This window comes from Camponotus floridanus, unplaced genomic scaffold (assembly GCF_003227725.1).
Source record: "Camponotus floridanus strain SB8 unplaced genomic scaffold, Cflo_v7.5 scaffold389, whole genome shotgun sequence".
Taxonomy (NCBI): domain Eukaryota; kingdom Metazoa; phylum Arthropoda; class Insecta; order Hymenoptera; family Formicidae; genus Camponotus; species Camponotus floridanus.
Window position 1 is genome coordinate 45,848 of NW_020229535.1, and position 18,535 is coordinate 64,382.

General features: G+C 29.5%; 2 protein-coding genes and 1 long non-coding RNA gene across 3 annotated transcripts; all 3 read right to left on the reverse strand.

Annotated features, from left to right (window-relative positions):
* Positions 1–575: 575 nt before the first annotated feature.
* LOC112638854 lies at positions 576–2,757 on the reverse strand. The gene is made up of 4 exons (XR_003123186.1): positions 2,292–2,757; positions 1,986–2,078; positions 1,311–1,517; positions 576–974 (listed from the first exon to the last, which is right to left on the reverse strand). It is a non-coding gene; the product is annotated as an uncharacterized LOC112638854 (long non-coding RNA).
* Positions 2,758–10,458: 7,701 nt separating this feature from the next.
* Positions 10,459–12,747, reverse strand: LOC105253043. The gene is made up of 4 exons (XM_025411247.1): positions 12,186–12,747; positions 11,869–11,952; positions 11,177–11,390; positions 10,459–10,825 (listed from the first exon to the last, which is right to left on the reverse strand). The coding sequence occupies exons 1-4, from the start codon at positions 12,736–12,738 to the stop codon at positions 10,807–10,809; spliced, it is 870 nt and encodes a 289-aa protein (XP_025267032.1). The 5' UTR covers positions 12,739–12,747; the 3' UTR covers positions 10,459–10,806.
* A 59-nt stretch (positions 12,748–12,806) lies between these two features.
* LOC112638853 (putative uncharacterized protein DDB_G0282133) lies at positions 12,807–17,254 on the reverse strand. Its single transcript, XM_025411246.1, has 13 exons — positions 17,167–17,254; positions 16,855–17,061; positions 16,543–16,749; positions 16,374–16,437; positions 16,232–16,302; positions 15,920–16,126; positions 15,608–15,814; positions 14,928–15,029; positions 14,687–14,821; positions 14,482–14,547; positions 13,950–14,105; positions 13,053–13,238; positions 12,807–12,838 (listed from the first exon to the last, which is right to left on the reverse strand). Exons 1-13 carry the CDS (start codon positions 17,252–17,254, stop codon positions 12,807–12,809), a joined length of 1,728 nt encoding a protein of 575 aa, XP_025267031.1.
* Positions 17,255–18,535: the final 1,281 nt, after the last annotated feature.

The window sequence follows — 18,535 nt, forward strand, 5'->3', positions numbered from 1 at the left end:
ATATAAACCTAAGAATAAAATAATAAACAATAACGATGCGTTCACAATATAATAAATTATAGACGTAGAAATACATCTACAAATGAAATAAGAAATTGAGAATACATTAAAATATATTCTTATTTCATTAAAATATTTCTCAATTTCTTATTTCATTAATAGACATTTCTTTAATATTATAGATAATAAAGATATATTGCAAGATATTACAAAAAAATATTATAACAAATAAATCACATCATATTACCACATCATATCATGCAAAAGAACTGATTTCCCAAAATTTTGTGGTAAGTTTAACTCATATCGATAATATTTGTAATACTTATATTTTATCATATGTATGCGATATTCATGTATTTTTTACTCTCACGGATATTAATTCTATAAAACTTATTGATAAAAACAAAGGCAATGAGTCTGTGGATACTAAACAAGGAGTATAACACTAAAAAAATTGATGTTTCATTAAATACAGGTAACTCTCACATATCTGTAGATGGAAACGATAGAAACAATAATGAATCTGTGCCAAACAAAGGTTGTAATAAGGAAATGACCGACGTTACATCAAATGCTGGTAAATGAGAGAGATTGAGAAAGAGAAACGGAGAGATACGTATATTTAACTTAACTATGTGGTACTTTTTGATTCACACATGATGCGTATGAAGTGACAGAAAATCTGTAAAATGTAATTACGTGAATTATAAATTTTCTGTCGCTTCATATATATGGAAACCTATGAGATGTTTAATAAGATACATCTTCGGGAACATATCACTTTATAAATTTCATTTTGTACTGAATCTGTTCCGTCAAACATTATATCCACTTCTCATTGCTAAGCACAGCAGTATTCAGGTTCTCTGATTCTATTGAAGATATTCAGTGTATCTGATGATCTAGGTGTGTGCAACGTTAATCTTGAGTTGAACGCCTTCACAAGGTCCTACTAGAATGAGGCAATTAAACTAAAACCAAAAAATAGAATAAGATTTACTTATGAGCATCTATGGCATTGGCAAACTAATACACACAACAATAATATATATTAGCATATCTCAACATACATATATTACTACAAAGGTAAAAAAGCAAAATAGGGAAGATAATGAATAAGAGTTATACTGTGTATGTACATATAAAATTATATTTAAAGAGTTATATATTAAAATATTAAATTATATACATTTTAATTAAAAAATTTAAGACTAAAGTAATATGAAAACGTTTTATATTGTCTTTAAAAAAACAGAATTTTTTACAAGGATTAATAAAATGTTCTGTATGAAATTGCAAACTCTTACACTATTGTTGTTGCAGGGTTTTTTTATTCTACCACGTATTGATTTGCGGCAATGTACGAGCCAAAGAAATATATTTTTTCTTTATTTCTTAGATCTTTTTTAGAGACGACAGTGTATGATTTCCCATATGTTGTGCAAATGCAGAAAGTGCTGCTTTTTTCTCATCTTCTGTCCATTGTATCTTTTTCGTTTTTCCATAAGAAGATTCTAAACGAGCATAGAGAATATTATTGAAATAATTTAACAAGCACGAAATAATTATATTATTGGTTCTCAACTTTGACATAAAAATAATGTTGATTGCTATGATCAAACATTCTTATATTTCATATTTAATGATAATAAATTATTTAAATAATGATGCTTTTTTATTTTACTTATTTTTTTTATTTTTGAATAGTAATTATAAATATTTTTAGAATAAATATTAGAAAAAAGTTATAGGTTATGTAAACAGAACTAAGTTATATATTTCGGTGATAAAAAAAGAAAGAAAAAAGTAATTAGGTACTTGCAGGCATTAATCTAATATGAAATGTTAAGAGTTATATTGAAAATATTTAAACGAAATCATTTTTAAGAACGAATATTAACATAATAATAAAATAAACTGAATTTTGTACAGTCGTAATTTGTACAATTATGGATTGAAAATAGATAAGGAAAATTACTTACTACTACATTTCCGTTTACCATTTCCGGTTACCTTATTCATACGTTTGCTTGTCAAATTTTTGAAATGCTTTGGTATCTCACACAATGAAACATCTACAATAAACTATAGTTATTAAAACATTCATGAAATTAAAATATCATCATATCATAATGCTATTAATGTTTCATTATTATTACATCATTATTATATCATAATGATATACAAGAAGAATACTTAAGTATAAATTACATAAGCATCAAGCCAACATAAAACCAATTAAAAATGTAAATCATGTAAATATTAATGTTATAAGTTCTATGTCTTACATAATGATTTAAGCAAATATAATATTACTTGATTCATCAGTATTATTGTTACCAAATTGAATAAGTTATTTTCTATTTCAGAGTCATTGTCCGATGCATATTTATTATCCATAATCTATGCATTTCCTTGTGACACAGTTTCTAAATAATGGAAACATTTACAATATATCTCAGCTTGCTATGGTTCTAAATATCTCCATGTATTTTCATCAACATAACTCATAAATATGGCAATATCCGAAACATCAGTAACATTCAGATCAAATTGAATGCAGTGTGTTGCTACATGTTTCCTTAATGTTGTATCATGCAAAGTTATTGACTGACTTGCGTTGCATTGTCGGTAAAATTTATGCATTAAAACACAGGTCCTCGGAGATCAGTATTTATCTTTGTCGACAGCAAATAATGAAATATATGAGGTCATCCTTGTTTATATACTTTATGTACAATACAGCTTTCTAAAAAAATTTATTCTGAAAAATAAAAATGTATACTATATTATATATACGACTTTCACATTACTTTATACATTAATACAAATGCACCTAAGTTTATGTATACTCATAATACAAGATATGTCATCACCAACTAACCTCAAGCCATAACCTCAACAATCAGAGATAGGATAGTATGTCAGTTTCATTATTGTATATACATATTTACACATATTATTTCTTCCTTTACATATTTACACATTACTTTTTCATTGACAAAGCAAATCTAATAATTCGATAATTCGGTAAATATTTAGTGGCACTCAAAAACAGAGTTTAGAAAACACGTTCGGTCACACGTCTGTTCTTATTTACGGACGACGACGGACTACCCAAACTGTAAAGACAGCAAAAAAATTATGCACCTTACGAATGTTTTAATTGCTTTCATTTTCGTCTTGCATTAGTTGATTTCGTCTATTATATAAAAGGAAACTTTAATCAAAGTAAAACTATGAACATTAATAAATCAGAACAAATAACACACGCACAAAATTGAACAACAATAACTAAAACTTTAACCACACATATATAATTGATTTCTTACCTAAAAAACACTTATTTAACTAGACTTTTACATAACGTGATATGAGTTTACATCTTTACGTAAAAAGGATTAGGCATTAAATTATAAATTGATATTATATTCTAGTCATAGCTTCGAGAATTATACTCATTAATATATAATATAGCTCAGCTATCAGAACTCACGTAAAAACATAACAAATTATATAAAGATATTAATTATATCGTGAATATATTATGAGCATAAAATATAAATTAATTAGAGAAATAAAGTGTAAAAATGACATAGAAGATATATAAATAATAGAAAAGTACCTATCACGTACGTCTTTTTCTCAAAATATTGTTTCTAAAGAATTTGTCTACTGGATATTTGGAAACACACTTTGATAGTTGAAATCCGACAGTGCGAATGTAGAGATGACAAGAAGCTGCTTACGAAATCAATCAGATTTGTATATGACTGCGTTCGGTATCTTTTCGGAATTCGCAACGGCTTCTTCTCATCTCTACATTTGCATCGCTGGGTTTCGATTGTCAAAAAGCTTGCGAACCTTCAATCAGCAAACTCTTACAAATAATATTTTAAGAAAAAGACGTACACATAGTTTTCGGCATTTATCGCGGCGCATGAGAAGCGGTAGACAGCACGCTTCGAGCGCCGAGGGAGGAGAGGCGCGACATATGATACCGCGCTGAAAAATATAATCACGTTACTTTTTCGGCGATAGGAAAATAATGCAAAAATGATGGTGTTGTGTGTTGCGTGTGGGACACCCTGCATATATACAACATTGTACATTTACAAATTCAACTCTAGATTTATTAAGGAGATAACGATTCAAGAATACGCTCATGCACGATTTATATGCTTCTAAATTGTTTTATAAACAGCGTGCAGCTCTTTATCATTTGCAAACTTGCCGACGTATTCATTTCAACTTAACATGTGGTTTAACATTAATACTGCTTAATTCGACATGAAATTTATCACAATTTAGTGTGCGCGTGAAAAGAGAGAGAGAGAGAGAGAGAGAGAGAGAGAGAGAGAGAGAGATTGATGGGGGGGGGGAGAGAGCGAAATAGATATACGGAGAGAGATATATGTATATAAATATAATCGTGATACTTTCTGATTAGGTATAATGCGTATGAAACAAGAAAAAATCTATTTTTCACGTCACGCAAGTTACAGATTTTCTGTCGCTTCATACGCATCATCCATAAACCAGAAAGAATCATATGATTGAATTATATGTACATATATTTCTATACATTTCTCTATTTCGCTCCCTCTCTCTCTCCTTCTTTGACGCGCACCTCGAATTGTGATAGATGTCATGTTAAAATAGGCAGCGTTTATGTTAAATTACACATTAAAGTTGAAATGAATACGTCGGCAAGTTGCAAACGATAGAGGACTTCACGCTGTTTATAAAACAATTTAGTGGTATAAATCGTGCGTGCATAAGTATATATTTGTCGTTCTCTCTAATAATACAATGTTGTATATATACGCAGAATGTTCCACACGCGACATGCGGCATTATCATCATTTTCGCGTCATTTTCCTATTGCCGAAGAAGCAAAGTGACAAATACTTTTCGGGGCGGTACTATTTATCGCGGCGCATGAGAAGCGGTAAACCGCACGCTTCGAGTGCCGAGGAAGGAGAGGCGCGACATATGATACCGCGCTGAAAAATATAATCACGTTACTTTTTCGGCGATAGGAAAATAATGCGAAAATGATGGTGTCGTGTGTTGCGTGTGGGACACCCTGCATATATACAACATTGTACATTTACAAATTCAACTCTAGATTTATTAAGGAGATAACGATTCAAGAATACGCTCATGCACGATTTATATGCTTCTAAATTGTTTTATAAACAGCGTGCAGCTCTTTATCATTTGCAAACTTGCCGACGTATTCATTTCAACTTAACATGTTGTTTAACATTAATACTGCTTAATTCGACATGAAATTTATCACAATTTAGTGTGCGCGTGAAAAGAGAGAGAGAGAGAGAGAGAGGAGAGAGAGAGAGAGAGAGAGAGAGATTGATGGGGGGGGGAGAGAGCGAAATAGATATACGGAGAGAGATATATGTATATAAATATAATCGTGATACTTTCTGATTAGGTATAATGCGTATGAAACAAGAAAAAATCTATTTTTCACGTCACGCAAGTTACAGATTTTCTGTCGCTTCATACGCATCATCCATAAACCAGAAAGTATCATATGATTGAATTATATGTACATATATTTCTATACGTTTCTCTATTTCGCTCCCTCTCTCTCTCCTTCTTTGACGCGCACCTCGAATTGTGATAGATGTCATGTTAAAATAGGCAGCGTTTATGTTAAATTACACATTAAAGTTGTAATGAATACGTCGGCAAGTTGCAAACGATAGAGGACTTCACGCTGTTTATAAAACAATTTAGTGGTATAAATCGTGCGTGCATAAGTATATATTTGTCGTTCTCTCTAATAATACAATGTTGTATATATACGCAGAATGTTCCACACGCGACATGCGGCATTATCATCATTTTCGCGTCATTTTCCTATTGCCGAAGAAGCAAAGTGACAAATACTTTTCGGGGCGGTACTATTTATCGCGGCGCATGAGAAGCGGTAAACCGCACGCTTCGAGTGCCGAGGAAGGAGAGGCGCGACATATGATACCGCGCTGAAAAATATAATCACGTTACTTTTTCGGCGATAGGAAAATAATGCGAAAATGATGGTGTCGTGTGTTGCGTGTGGGACACCCTGCATATATACAACATTGTACATTTACAAATTCAACTCTAGATTTATTAAGGAGATAACGATTCAAGAATACGCTCATGCACGATTTATATGCTTCTAAATTGTTTTATAAACAGCGTGCAGCTCTTTATCATTTGCAAACTTGCCGACGTATTCATTTCAACTTAACATGTTGTTTAACATTAATACTGCTTAATTCGACATGAAATTTATCACAATTTAGTGTGCGCGTGAAAAGAGAGAGAGAGAGAGAGAGAGAGAGGAGAGAGAGAGAGAGAGAGATTGATGGGGGGGGGGAGAGAGCGAAATAGATATACGGAGAGAGATATATGTATATAAATATAATCGTGATACTTTCTGATTAGTATAATGCGTATGAAACAAGAAAAAATCTATTTTTCACGTCACGCAAGTTACAGATTTTCTGTCGCTTCATACGCATCATCCATAAACCAGAAAGTATCATATGATTGAATTATATGTACATATATTTCTATACGTTTCTCTATTTCGCTCCCTCTCTCTCTCCTTCTTTGACGCGCACCTCGAATTGTGATAGATGTCATGTTAAAATAGGCAGCGTTTATGTTAAATTACACATTAAAGTTGTAATGAATACGTCGGCAAGTTGCAAACGATAGAGGACTTCACGCTGTTTATAAAACAATTTAGTGGTATAAATCGTGCGTGCATAAGTATATATTTGTCGTTCTCTCTAATAATACAATGTTGTATATATACGCAGAATGTTCCACACGCGACACGCGGCATTATCATCATTTTCGCGTCATTTTCCTATTGCCGAAGAAGCAAAGTGACAAATACTTTTTGGCGCGGTACTATTTATCGCGGCGCATGAGAAGCAGTAGGCCGCACGCTTCGAGCGGCGAGGGGAGCTGAGGCGCGACATATGATACCGCGCCGAAAAATATTATCACGTTGCTTTTTAGGCGTTAGGAAAATAACGCGAAAATAATGATGTCGTGTGTTGCGTGTGAGACACCCTGCATATATACAACATTGTACATTATCAATTCCGTTCCAGATTTATTAAGGAGATAACAACGAATACGCTCGTGCACAATTTATATGCTTTTAAATTTTTTTATAAACAGCGTGCAGCCCTTTCTCATTTGCAAACTTACCGACGTATTCATTTCAACTTAATATGTGGTTTAACATTAATACTGCTTAATTCAACATGAAATCTATTAGAATTCAGTGTGCGCGTGAAAAGGGAGAGAGAGAGAGAGAGAGAGTGATGGGGGGGGGGGAATAGAGAGCAAAATAGAGATATGGAGAGAGATACATGTATAAAAGTTTAATCGTGATACTTTCTGATTAAGGTATAATGCGTATGAAGTCAGAAAAAATCTATTATTCACGTCACGCAATTTATAGATTTTCTGTCTTTCGCTTCATACGCATCATCCATGAACCAGAATGTATCATATTGAATTATATGTACATATATCTCTCTCCGTTTCTCTATTTCGCTCCCTCTCTCTCTCTCTCTCTCTCTCTCTCCTTCTTTGATGCGCATCCCGAATTGTGATAGATGTCATGTTAAATTAGGCAGCGTTTATGTTAAATTACACGTTAAAATTTAAATGAATACGTGGGCAAGTTGCAAACAATACGACAAATACTTTTCGGCGCGGTACTATTTATCGCGGCGCATGAGAAGCGGTAAACCGCACGCTTCGAGTGCCGAGGGAGGAGAGGCGCGACATATGATACCGCGCCGAAAAATATAATCACATTTTTTTTTCGGCAATAGGAAAATAACGCGAAAATAATGGTGTCATGTGTTGCGTGTGGGACACCCTGCATATATACAACATTATCAATTTCACTCCAGATTTATTAAGGAGATAACGACGAATATGTTCGTGCACGATTTATATGCTTCTAAATTGTTTTATAAACTGCGTCAAGTTCTTTATCGTTTGCAACTTGCCGACGTATTTATTTCAACTTTAACGTGTAATTTAACATAAACGCTGCCTAATTTAACATGACATCTATCACAATTCGGGGTGCGCGTCAAAGAAAGAAAGAGAGAGTGAGGGAACGAAAAAGAGAAACGGAGAGAGAAATATGTACATATAATTCAATCATATGATATTTTCTGGTTAATGGATGATGCGTATGTAGCGACAGAAAATCTATAAATTGCGTGACGTGAATAAAGTAAATTAAAGTTGTGTTTCACGTATAATACGCAAAATCAGCTGATGCAAAAATAAGTTAAATCAGGTGAAACGACGGACGATTTTTTATAGTCTTTTCGTAGTTATTTTCAAGTTTGATAATTCGTTGTCATGCGTTAACAAGGATGCGATACCGATCGTCTTCTTTATAAACCCTGTTTTTGAATGCTATAAATGTTTATAGAAATATTGAATTATTAATTTTGTTTTCTTGAACTGGAGTCAATAGGTGACAAGTGTAGATGTATAAAATATTTATTTTTGTTTTTCATATAAACATAAATATATTAACGCACAAAAATAGCGAGATTAGTTATGTACTGCTGTAATGTTGAAATTGACATCTGTAATTCGAAGTTGTTAAAAAGATTTCTGCGTCTGCATTTTTCTTTGATATATATACATAGTCTGTATTAATTATTATAATCATTTAATTATTGTAATTTTTACTTAAAATGATGCGGAGGAGACAGAACAATATGTGGTATATAAGTATAACAGATTTTATATGAAAATCTCATATGTATTTCGTAGTATATACATGAAATAAAAAATATGTAAATAACAGTAATGAAACTGAATGTTATGTATATAATTATGTCTTTGGTTGTACAGGTTGTTTATTCATGTAGCATTTGATAATATGTGATATATGATAATAATATATAAACATTTTTTGTTTTCCTGAATATTTTTTTTCATAAAAATTCTACATAGATAAGGAATATGTGAACAAGATTGAAGTATTCACAATTCCCATTAGTTTAAAAAAAGGAACGTGTATATTGTATACATTAAAATGACAAAGTTATCGTGTTGAAGAGAAAGGGTTACCACACAATCTTTTCCGTAACACGTTACGTTAAATTAAGTAATGATTTTAGATTTAACTTGTATTGTACATAATCTTAAACTTTAATCAGCACACAAAAATAATCGTAATGGTAAGACCAGAACGTAACATAATTTAACATAACGATTTTTTGTGCTTTGACTAAAGTTTGAGGTTATGTATTGAGTAAAGTCTAAGGTCAGTACTTAACGTAACGTATACGCGTTACGAAAAAGCTTGTGCGGTGGCCTACAGAAATACATAAAATTCTTAATTATAACGTATTAATATAGTGTAATATAAAATTTTGTGTTCGATTATAATAATCTGAAAACACTAATGTGTTTGTAATACCTCTAATCATACAAAGAAATAAAAAAGAAACAAATAAATGTGATAAATATATAGTAAAACGAGAGAAAATGATAATTAAAATCATTGCTTACAATGCATATAGAACTTATTTCAAGTAATTACTTATTCATTTTTACAATATAAAATTTGATATCTTTTTCTTAGTTATAAATAAAGAAATTTAATATTCTTGACTTCAGCAAAAATAATAGAACCTTGACACATCAATCATGTTTACTTTGACTAAATTCGCAACATCCTCAAAGTTAAACTTAAATCTTTAAATTTTTAGCGATAATACAAATAATAAATAATATGTGCTTAATTAATTAATATAACATAAGAGATATTGCACCATACTAACATATAATAATCAAATTATAATTAATTCAAGATATCATTATAATTAGTTGTTTATCTGCTAACCCGTTTATTGTAATTATTTTTATAATGTTTTGTAAAGATATTGAAAATTATCGCTTTTGTATTCTATCCATCAAAACACAGCAATAACAAAACTTTGTTCCAATCAGTAAAATGAAAAAGTGTGTCCTATTTATTTGCTATAAAAAATGCTACTTTAATATGCAACAAAGAACTGCACCATTAATAAATTAAATGCAAAATTGATATCTTGAAATTTAGTTGATGAAATCGCCGACGAGTACCCTATATATTATTTTTTAGCACAAAAACATGTGAAAATCGCATTGACATAATTTAACATTTAGATTGAAGTGTCTGATATACATTTGTCTTGGAATCCTGCTACTGTTAACATTATAATAAAATAAAAGTTTGTCAGGTTTAATTACTCTCAGTTTGCTACCATTTCATACATTTTTTCTATACTAAAATTGATTTAACTACATAAAGTTTTTAAATTCATTATTTTTGTCACTGCATTTCATACATTGGCTTGACAAATTTACTTGAAAAGATCAAAATATATCAAAAACTTATATTAATAATGTTTGCAGAGATGATAGAAACATCGCTGAGAAAATTGCTTTACTGTTTCTGCCTTTGTTGTAGGAAAGAACAGAAGTAATCTATTATTCTTTTGTCAATATCATGATTCAGTCAAGCACCTATGCAATGTCTAATAAGATACAGCTGGACATCTTCTGGAACATATCACTTTATAAATTCCATCTTGTACTGAATCTGTTCCGTCAAGCATTCTCCACTTCTTATCGCTAGGCATAATAGTATTCAGGTTCCCTGATTTTATAAAATATATTTAGTGTATCCGATGATCTAGGTGTATTCAACTTTAATCTTGAGTTGAACGCTTTCACAATGTCCTCCTAGAATGAGGCAGTGAAACTGAAACCAAAAGATAGAATAAAATTTATTTATGAACATCTATAACGTTGACGAACTAACGCACACAACATTTATATATTAACATATCTCAATATACAAATGTACAAAAGCAAAAAAAAAAGATATTGAATCAGAGTTATACTGTATATAGTACATATGAAATTAATTTAAAGTTATATATATATATATATATATATATATATTATATAAAGTATTAAATTATATAAATTTTAATTTAAAAATTTAAGCTTTAAATGATATGAAAACGTTTTATATTGTTTTAAAAAAGAAATCAGAATTTCTTTACAAGCATTAATAAAATGTTTTGTACAAAATTGCAAACTCTTACACTATTGTTGTCGCAGGGTTTTCAGTTTATTATGCAGCCACGTTTTGATTTGCGGCGATGTACGACGAGCCAGAGAAATATATTTTTTCTTTACTTCTTGAATCTCTTTTAGAGACGGCAATGTATAATTTTCCATATGTTGTGCAAACGCAGAAAGCGCTGTTTTTTTCTCATCTTCTGTCCATCGTACCCTTTTTGTTTTTCCATAAGGAGATGCTAGAGGAGCATAGAGAATATTATTGAAATAATTTAACAAATACGAAATAACTATACTATTTGTTCTCGACTTTGACATGAGAATATGTTGATTGCTATGATCATACATTCTTATATTCCATATTCAACGATAATAAGTTTATTTAAATAGTAATGCTATTTTATTTTACTTATTTACTTTTCATTTTGAATCGCAATTATAAATAGTTTTAGTATAAATATTGGAAAATGTTATAGGTTATGTAAACAAAACTAACAATAAGTTATGTATTTCGGTAAAAATAAAAAAGGAACGACAAAAGATAATTACTTGCAGGCACTAATCAAATATGTAATGTTAGGAGTTATATTAAAAATATATAAATGAGTATCATGTTTAAGAACGAATTAACATAATTAATAAAAGAAACTGAATTTTATTGTAATTCGTTATTGTAATACAGTTATGGATTGAAAGCAGACATGAAAAATTACTTACTACTACGTTTCCGTTTTCCACCTTGTTTATCCGTTTGCTTGTCAGAATTTTTGGAATGCTTTAGTATCTCACACAATGAAATATCTACAATAAACAGTAGTTATTAAAACATTTACGAAATTGCAATATCATAATATCAGAATGCTCTTGTTTTATTATCATGATATTACGATATCAAAATAATATACAAAAAGAATATTTAAGTATGAAATAAATAAGCATCAAACCAACATAAAACCAATTAAAAATGTAAATAATGTAAATATTAGTGTTATAAATTCTACGTCTTACATAATGATTTAAGCAAATAACATTACTTGTTTCATCAGTATTATTATTATTAACTTCAACTAAGTTATCTTCTATTTCAAAATCACTGTCCGACATCGATTCATCATTTATATTTTGTGTATTTCCTTCTGATACTGCTTCTAAATAGCGGGAGATTTTCAGTATATCTCTGCTTGCTATTGGTTGTCTGTAATGATCTCTGTGTATTTTATCAGCATGACCCATAAATGTGGCAAGATCCGAAACATCAGTATCATTCAGATTAAATTGAATGCAGTGTGTTGCTACATGTTTTCTTAATGTTGTACCACGCAAAGTAGTTGATTGATTTGCGTTACATTGTTCTGCAAATGTACGCATTAAAACACAGGCTCTCAGGTATCGGTGTCTATTTTTGTCGACAGCAGGTAGTCCAAAAATATAAGGGTTTTTCTTTGGTACATTAGCCTTTTCACGATATTTCAAGATTAAAGTGATGCAATCAAAGAGCTCATTTGTTAATAAAACAGGTACTGTGCGTCCCAGTTTTCCTCTGATGCAAAATCGAACATATTTCTCTGCTATTTTTCTATCTTCCATCGATAATGATTTATAAATATCACTGTACATATTTTTATTTACTTTTTCATAATTTTCAAAATCTTCTATCAAGGCTCGCTCAATTTCTCCTGCTCGTCGTCTATTAAAGACATGTGTTGAAGTTAATGTTACTTCTGCTAAGGAAATCCACTTCTCATATGAAAAGGACTCATTTAATGCTGCATATGCTTCAGTTCTAATTTTCGCCAAATGTGTGTATAATTTTTTAATATCTTCTAATGACGGGAGATTTATTTTCTTGTGTCTTTTATGTGCGGACTGGGTTTCGAGGACTGTTTTGTTAACACTCGTACCTATATCCACAACTAACAGCTTTAAAAAGTCTTTAACTAATTTTTTTTTCTCTTCATCTTGAGCCTTGATGCATTCCATAATGAGAAGATTTCCTATATGCTTAATAAGTGTTGACAAGTTAGCTGCTACTGCAGGAGTTTTATAAAGTTGTTCTTCATTGTCATATCCTGCAACTACATTAATTGCTGAAATACAGTCGTCATATATTTGTGGATGATACAGCGACTGAAAATCTTCTACATTCGTATTTATCTCTTTTAATGCTATAAGAAAACGGCCTAGTAGACGCAATCGTGCACGAATCATATCATGCTGATGTTGGGATATGTATTTAACACACAACTTATTTGCATATATTATCAATAATTTGTCATATCTCACAATACGTGTTACGTCATCCTCTCGCAGAACAGGAAACACTGTTTTTCTTAAACACTCACTTGCTATTGAATGTATTCTACCAGTGATTTTTCTTCCCATAATCATAATATTTTTATTTTTTCGAAAATCTTTGTTAAGACAAACTCGAGCATGATGACGTATTGTGCTTTTTGCGAAAAATCCTTTACATTTTACACAGGCAACAAAATCTTTAGCAGTCTTATTAGTTTTCTCATTCGGACGTCTGCATACAATTAATTGCCCAGTATTAAATTCTGAGTTGGTGTTAAATTTAAAATTACCCATTTTTCTAATAGTATCTATTATTTTCTTCCTTTCCGGGTTTTTTTTAGGCAGAATGGCAAATTTTTTTACATCAGGCTCGTTAAGATGTACTGTTTCCAAATGTCGTGCAAGCTGTGATTGCAACTTCATACAAAAAACACAATAGTTTTGTTTCGATTTTATATTTGACTTTTGAACACACATAACTTCATCGTTACATGCTGATGTACCAACAACATTTGTATTTGATGTATCAAAACTGGAAGTGGATGAAACAGTTCTATTAACAATTGGCATTTGGTTTTCAGGAGATTCACTATGTAAAGAACTGTGTTCTGAATGTATATATTCTGAACCTTCATCATTACTTTTGTCGTTATCATTATCTAGTATCAAAGAAAAACAAAGAGATTATATAACTATGAACGAAGGACACAACTCCCTGTCTAAAATTTCATCATTTCTTATGGATATTTGAAACTATAAAATCTGTTTTCTCTAAATTTATATAACTGAAAATATCTGTTTTCTCTAAAATTATATAACTGAAAATACAATCTTTTGTCCCTAAAAAATATAAATATACACAAACATTAATGTTTATATTTTAATTTAAGTGGCTGTCTATTACTTTCGTGACATGCTTATGTACATACATATATATAAATTTTATTGCATTTCTTTTTTTTATATTTTGTGTATATTTATATTTATTTATGAGTTTATACTCATTTATATAAAAATAATTCAATTTTTACATACCAGTCGTGTTAAAACTTAATCTCCTAACACACTCCTCATTGATTATAACAGATCCATTAAGTGAATCTGCAAACAAAACATAAGATTAGACAAACAGGGAGATAAATACGTTTATTCAACAATGCAATAAAACACGTTGCATATCATTTAAAGTGTAAAATATGAAACTTAATATTTGAAATTTAATTTTAACAATATTGCATACCAGATAAAAAAATATTTGCGTCTGCTATTTCATTTGCGTCGGCTGCTTCAATATTATTATTCATGAAAAAGTTATTTGGCATGACAGTTTTAATGATCTTCTCATTTTCATCTGTAAAGATTATTGTGCCAATATCTGAAACAATATATATGAAAAAATATATCATACAGATAAAATAGCACTTAGGAATATAATTGATAACATTATCTAAATTTATCAAAATTTACTGGGAGATCTGTACCCTCTTGATAAACACTGTCATCAATAATCATGGTAATTTCTTCTTCTCTTTTGTCATATATTTCATTCTCACCATTTAAAAGCGTCGGTTTTTGGTGACAACCTAAAATAATAAAGAAAAAGTATGCATTTTAATCTAGTACATAGAACATATAATAGATGTAAAAAAATTGCATAAGCAGAAACAGACGAAAATACTTCAACTCGCTTTCTAACTTTATATATAATGACTATTTCTAAAATTATGTATTTTAGAGATTCATTAATGTGACTATTACAGATTTGAAGAAATGACTAATTTAAAAAATAATATAAAAATCATTATTTTGTATACAATGTTTTAATATTATTAAAAAGTTGCATTTATATAATACATAGGGAATATCAAAACATAAAAAACAAATACAACATTGTTACTCCTGTGAATAATAAATAGTCTTAACATGCAAAATACATACATATACAATAGATACAATGTACATTTGACTATTTTTAAAAAACACAAAATTAATTAAAAGATGCATTATTATTTATAAATTATTATTAAAAGATATTATTATTAAAAAACAAAAATCAAATAATAATTAAATAAAAAGATATTATTAACTATAAAAGTAACCAGTAATTAAAGATAAAGACATTTGTGTCAGTTTCTAAGTAATTGGAAATGTGCACATTTACCAGTATTTGATGTAACATTGGTCATCTCCTCATTACAATCTTTGTTTGACACAGATTCATTATTTTTATTGCTTTCATCCATAGACATTATCATGTAAGATTCACTAATATTTAATGAAACATCAATCTTTTTAGTGTTATACTCCTTGTTTAGTATCACAGATTCATTGTCTTTGTTTTTATCAATAAGTCTTATAGAATTAATATCTGTGAGAGAAGAAATACATGATTATCGCATACATATGATAAAATAAATATTACAAACACCATCGATATGAGCTAACCTAAATAATTGGAAATATGCACATTTACCAGTAATTGATGTAACATCGGTCATCTCCTCATTACAATCTTTGTTTGGCACAGATTCATTATTTTTATTGCTTTCATCCATAGACATTATCATGTGAGATTCACCAATATTTAATGAAACATCAATCTTTTTAGTGTTGTACTCCTTGTTTAGTATCACAGATTCATTGTCTTTGTTTTTATCAATAAGTCTTATAGAATTAATATCTGTGAGAGTAGAAATACATGATTATCGCATACATATGATAAAATAAATATTACAAACATCATCGATATGAGCTAACCTAAATAATTGGAAATATGCACATTTACCAGTAATTGATGTAACATCGGTCATCTCCTCATTACAATCTTTGTTTGGCACAGATTCATTATTTTTATTGCTTTCATCATAGACATTATCATGTGAGATTCACCAATATTTAATGAAACATCAATCTTTTTAGTGTTGTACTCCTTGTTTAGTATCACAGATTCATTGTCTTTGTTTTTATCAATAAGTCTTATAGAATTAATATCTGTGAGAGAAGAAATACATGATTATCGCATACATATGATAAAATAAATATTACAAACATCATCGATATGAGCTAACCTAAATAATTGGAAATATGCACATTTACCAGTAATTGATGTAACATCGGTCATCTCCTCATTACAATCTTTGTTTGGCACAGATTCATTATTTTTATTGCTTTCATTCATAGACATTATCATGTGAGATTCACCAATATTTAATGAAACATCAATCTTTTTAGTGTTGTACTCCTTGTTTAGTATCACAGATTCATTGTCTTTGTTTTTATCAATAAGTCTTATAGAATTAATATCTGTGAGAGTAGAAATACATGATTATCGCATACATATGATAAAATAAATATTACAAACACCATCGATATGAGCTAACCTAAATAATTGGAAATATGCACATTTACCAGTAATTGATGTAACATCGGTCATCTCCTCATTACAATCTTTGTTTGGCACAGATTCATTATTTTTATTGCTTTCATCCATAGACATTATCATGTGAGATTCACCAATATTTAATGAAACATCAATCTTTTTAGTGTTGTACTCCTTGTTTAGTATCACAGATTCATTGTCTTTGTTTTTATCAATAAGTCTTATAGAATTAATATCTGTGAGAGTAGAAATACATGATTATCGCATACATATGATAAAATAAATATTACAAACATCATCGATATGAGCTAACCTAAATAATTGGAAATATGCACATTTACCAGTAATTGATGTAACATCGGTCATCTCCTCATTACAATCTTTGTTTGGCACAGATTCATTATTTTTATTGCTTTCATTCATAGACATTATCATGTGAGATTCACCAATATTTAATGAAACATCAATCTTTTTAGTGTTTACTCCTTGTTTAGTATCACAGATTCATTGTCTTTGTTTTTATCAATAAGTCTTATAGAATTAATATCTGTGAGAGAAGAAATACATGATTATCGCATACATATGATAAAATAAATATTACAAACATCATCGATATGAGCTAACCTAAATAATTGGAAATATGCACATTTACCAGTAATTGATGTAACATCGGTCATCTCCTCATTACAATCTTTGTTTGGCACAGATTCATTATTTTTATTGCTTTCATTCATAGACATTATCATGTGAGATTCACCAATATTTAATGAAACATCAATCTTTTTAGTGTTGTACTCCTTGTTTAGTATCACAGATTCATTGTCTTTGTTTTTATCAATAAGTCTTATAGAATTAATATCTGTGAGAGTAGAAATACATGATTATCGCATACATATGATAAAATAAATATTACAAACATCATCGATATGAGCTAACCTAAATAATTGGAAATATGCACATTTACCAGTAATTGATGTAACATCGGTCATCTCCTCATTACAATCTTTGTTTGGCACAGATTCATTATTTTTATTGCTTTCATCCATAGACATTATCATGTGAGATTCACCAATATTTAATGAAACATCAATCTTTTTAGTGTTGTACTCCTTGTTTAGTATCACAGATTCATTGTCTTTGTTTTTATCAATAAGTCTTATAGAATTAATATCTGTGAGAGAAGAAATACATGATTATCGCATACATATGATAAAATAAGTATTACAAATATCATCGATATGAATTAAACTTACCACAAAATTTTGGGAAATCAGTTCTTTTGCATAATATATGTGGCTTATTTGTTATAATATTTTTTGTAATGTCTTCCAATATATCTTTATTATCTGTAATGTTAAAGAAATGTCTGTTAATGAAATGAGAAATTGAGAATATATTTTAATGAAATAAGAATACATTTTAATGTATTCTCAATTTCTTGTCTCATTTGTAGATATATTTCTACGTTCTATAATTTCATTATATCGTGAACGACCGCATCGTTATTGTTTATTATTCATTCTTGGATTTATGTATATATATTTGTAATGTAATATAAATGTTAATTACATGCAATAATAATAATATGAAAATTGATGTAAAACATATATTCAACTTACCATTTTTCGCTAAAATAGTTGCTGGATAACTTCGTTTATCACTATATATAGCTTTTGCAACATTTTTTTTAATCTTAATTTGACTAGATTT